General features: G+C 61.5%; 1 protein-coding gene across 1 annotated transcript in view; it reads right to left on the minus strand.

Annotated features, from left to right (window-relative positions):
• Positions 1-846: 846 nt before the first annotated feature.
• The window catches only part of SLC50A1 (solute carrier family 50 (sugar efflux transporter), member 1), a 3,222-nt gene continuing 1,366 nt past the window's right edge, over positions 847-2,702 (minus strand). The window contains exons 2-5 of the mRNA XM_014961224.1: positions 2,437-2,601; positions 2,199-2,360; positions 2,003-2,122; positions 847-1,332 (exon numbers count right to left, since the gene is read on the minus strand). Coding sequence (XP_014816710.1) covers positions 1,231-1,332; positions 2,003-2,122; positions 2,199-2,360; positions 2,437-2,601 — 549 coding nt within the window. The 3' untranslated portion in view covers positions 847-1,230. The remainder of the gene's footprint in view (positions 1,333-2,002; positions 2,123-2,198; positions 2,361-2,436; positions 2,602-2,702) is intronic.

Below are 2,702 nucleotides of genomic sequence, written 5' to 3' on the forward strand. Positions count from 1 at the left end.
TGTTCTTCAGGAAGGGGAGGGAGGTTGTGATACAGCCTTGAATCCAGCCTCCTAGGTTACCTGGCGGAAGGAGGACTGGGGTTTTTTTTTTTTTTTTTTTTTTTTTCCCAGGCCACGTCACAAGGTGTAAACGAGTGTCTGAGCCGTAGCATGGGGCTCTGCCAAAGCCCTCGTCACCGCTTCCTCAATCCGGCCTGCGTCATCCGGGACGGAGGACGCGCCGGCAGCGGCAGAGCTGTGGGGACGGGGGGCTCCTCACCCCGGGAGGGGGTTCAAGGAAGCGGGGGGAATGTCTCCTTTCCCAAGGCTCCAGCGGCTGCTGTGTAATTTGGTCACCCAAACACACGCCTCTCCCTCTGGATGTACTTGCCCGATGGCTTCATTCTGGATCATCGTTAATTTGTTAATCGAGTTTGGGTCGATGCCAATGGCCGCCTGATTTGTGTGCACTCAATCGGCGTGGTTTTAGTGAGGGTTTTAATCGATTATAAGTTTGCCGGTGTCATGGCCACAGCGAGCCCCGTGTCAAAGCTGCAGAACAGACTTCCCTTTCCCCATCACGCCCAGCGTCCCCGTGCTGCTGCTCGGGGGGTCAGAGCAGTGTCCCCTGGCACTGCTGCCATCCCAGGTGTCCCCTCCTGCCCCCACCCAGCCCCATGCCTGCTCCCTTCCTGGGGCCGGGGCTGATCCCCGCTGCTGGAAGGTGGGTGCTGCCACAGGAGGGTTTGCCAGAGCCCAGAGGGTGCCAGGCTGAGCCCCCACCATCCTGAGGACAAAGCGCCTGTGGGGACAAAAGCCATCCTGGCCTCTGCACCAGGAGGGAGGGGACAACAACCAGACACTGGGAAGAGTCTCTGATTTATTAAAAGGCACTTAAATTTGTACAAAAGAGACGCAGGGCTGCCTGGCAGCCCCAGCCCGGCACTGGGGCAGAGCCATGGGCATGGAAGACCATCCCCAGGGACAGGCAGGGTCCCCAGGGACTGGGGTGGGGGGGTTCCCACCACCCCAAGGCATCACAGAGACCAACCCAACCACCACCGAGGGCTGGAGGGACCCGGCCCCAGTGAACCACGGTGGGAGAGGCAGGAGGTGCCCTCCTAGGGCCCTGGTCCTGCCAGGAGCTGGTGGCCATAGGCCGAGGGGGACCAAGGAGGGACTTGGGGGGAGGAATCCTTCATCGATCCACAAGCACATGGGCTTCTTCCTCGGGGGGCAGTGGGGCCCCCCTCAGGTGTGCAGGGGTCTGTAGGGCTTGTCCTGGCCCGGCGGGTACCGCCAGAAGAGCCAGAACCGCACGACGCTGGTGATGATCCCTGGCACGTTGGGGACCTGTGGGAGGACATGGTGGGGGGGAGCGGATTTACCCGGCTCATGGTGCTGCTGCACTCCCCCTCCACTGCTCCACCAGCCCGGCGTTGCCGGGGGAGATTTATTGGCCTTATACCATCTAATTAATTAAAATCAATACTCATCTCGCCGAGCCTAGTCACGGGCTCTGCTGTGTGACACAAACGACGCCGGATGGGGGCCGGCCCAGTGCCAACCACTCAACTGAACACCATGGGGGGACAGGATGGGATGGGGATTGGGATTGGACGGGATGGGATAGAACGGGATTGGGATGGGATGGGATGGGATGGGATGGGATGGGGATTGGAATGAGATGGGATGGGGATTGGGATGAGATGGGATGAGGATTGGGATGGGACAGGATGGGGATTGGGATGCGATGGGATGGGGATTGAGATGGGATGCGATGGAATAGAATGGGATTGGGATGGGATGGGATAGAATGGGATGGGGATTGGGATGGGATGGGATGGGGATTGGGATGGGACAGGGATTGGGATGGCACGGGATGGGGCAGGATGGGGATTGGGGTGGGATGGCACGGGGATTGGGATGGCACGGGATGGGGAAGGATGGGGATTGGGATGGGATTGGACAAGATGGGTTGGGGGTGGGAGAACTTCCCTTGGTGCCCACTGCTCCAGCTCACCGTGATGTAGGAGTCGTGGAGCTGCAGGCCGTAGAGTGTCCAGCTGGTGGAAGCCAGGAAGGTGGTGACAGTCAGGGGGAAGGACAGGCAGCACGTCGACTTGCTCCGGACAATCTTGGCCTGTAGAAGTAAATGTCAGGCTGGTCCCAGCCTGGGCAGCCCCAGAGCCACCACAGTTCCCCCCAGCCCCACACACCAGGTCAGCCAGTGGTGAGAGGTACATGCTGATGGTGAAGATGCTGCAGAAGAGCCCCAGCTGTGCCAGGCGTGTCTGCTGATCGGCAATCAGGAGGGTGAAGTAGCTGTAGCCGGTGACCAGGACAGCCAGGAGCAGCAGGGTCTGCAGCAGCTTGGGGCGCTGGAGCGGAGAGGAGGGTCAAGGCGAGGGTCCCTCCTGAGTCCCCCCATTGACCCAGCCAGGCCGCCCCCCCCACCTTCATGGGGCTGTAGTAGAGATACACCAGGATGTAGAGAGTCTGCAGGGCCGCCCCGATGGCGTTGACGGCGATCAGCGTCTGATCCTGCTTCAGGCAGCCGTAGCTCAGCCAGGCAAGGTTGCTGCAGGGCAAAAGGCTCTTGCTGCCATGGCCTGGGGGCTTCTGCCCTCCCCCAGCAGCATGTAACCCCCCCAGTACATGGGACCCCCCCCCCCCCCCCCCCCCCCCCTCCCCCCCCGCGGGGGGGAAGGGCGGGAACCGGG

Source organism: Calidris pugnax, unplaced genomic scaffold, assembly GCF_001431845.1.
Source record: "Calidris pugnax isolate Ruff unplaced genomic scaffold, ASM143184v1 scaffold371, whole genome shotgun sequence".
NCBI lineage: Eukaryota > Metazoa > Chordata > Aves > Charadriiformes > Scolopacidae > Calidris > Calidris pugnax.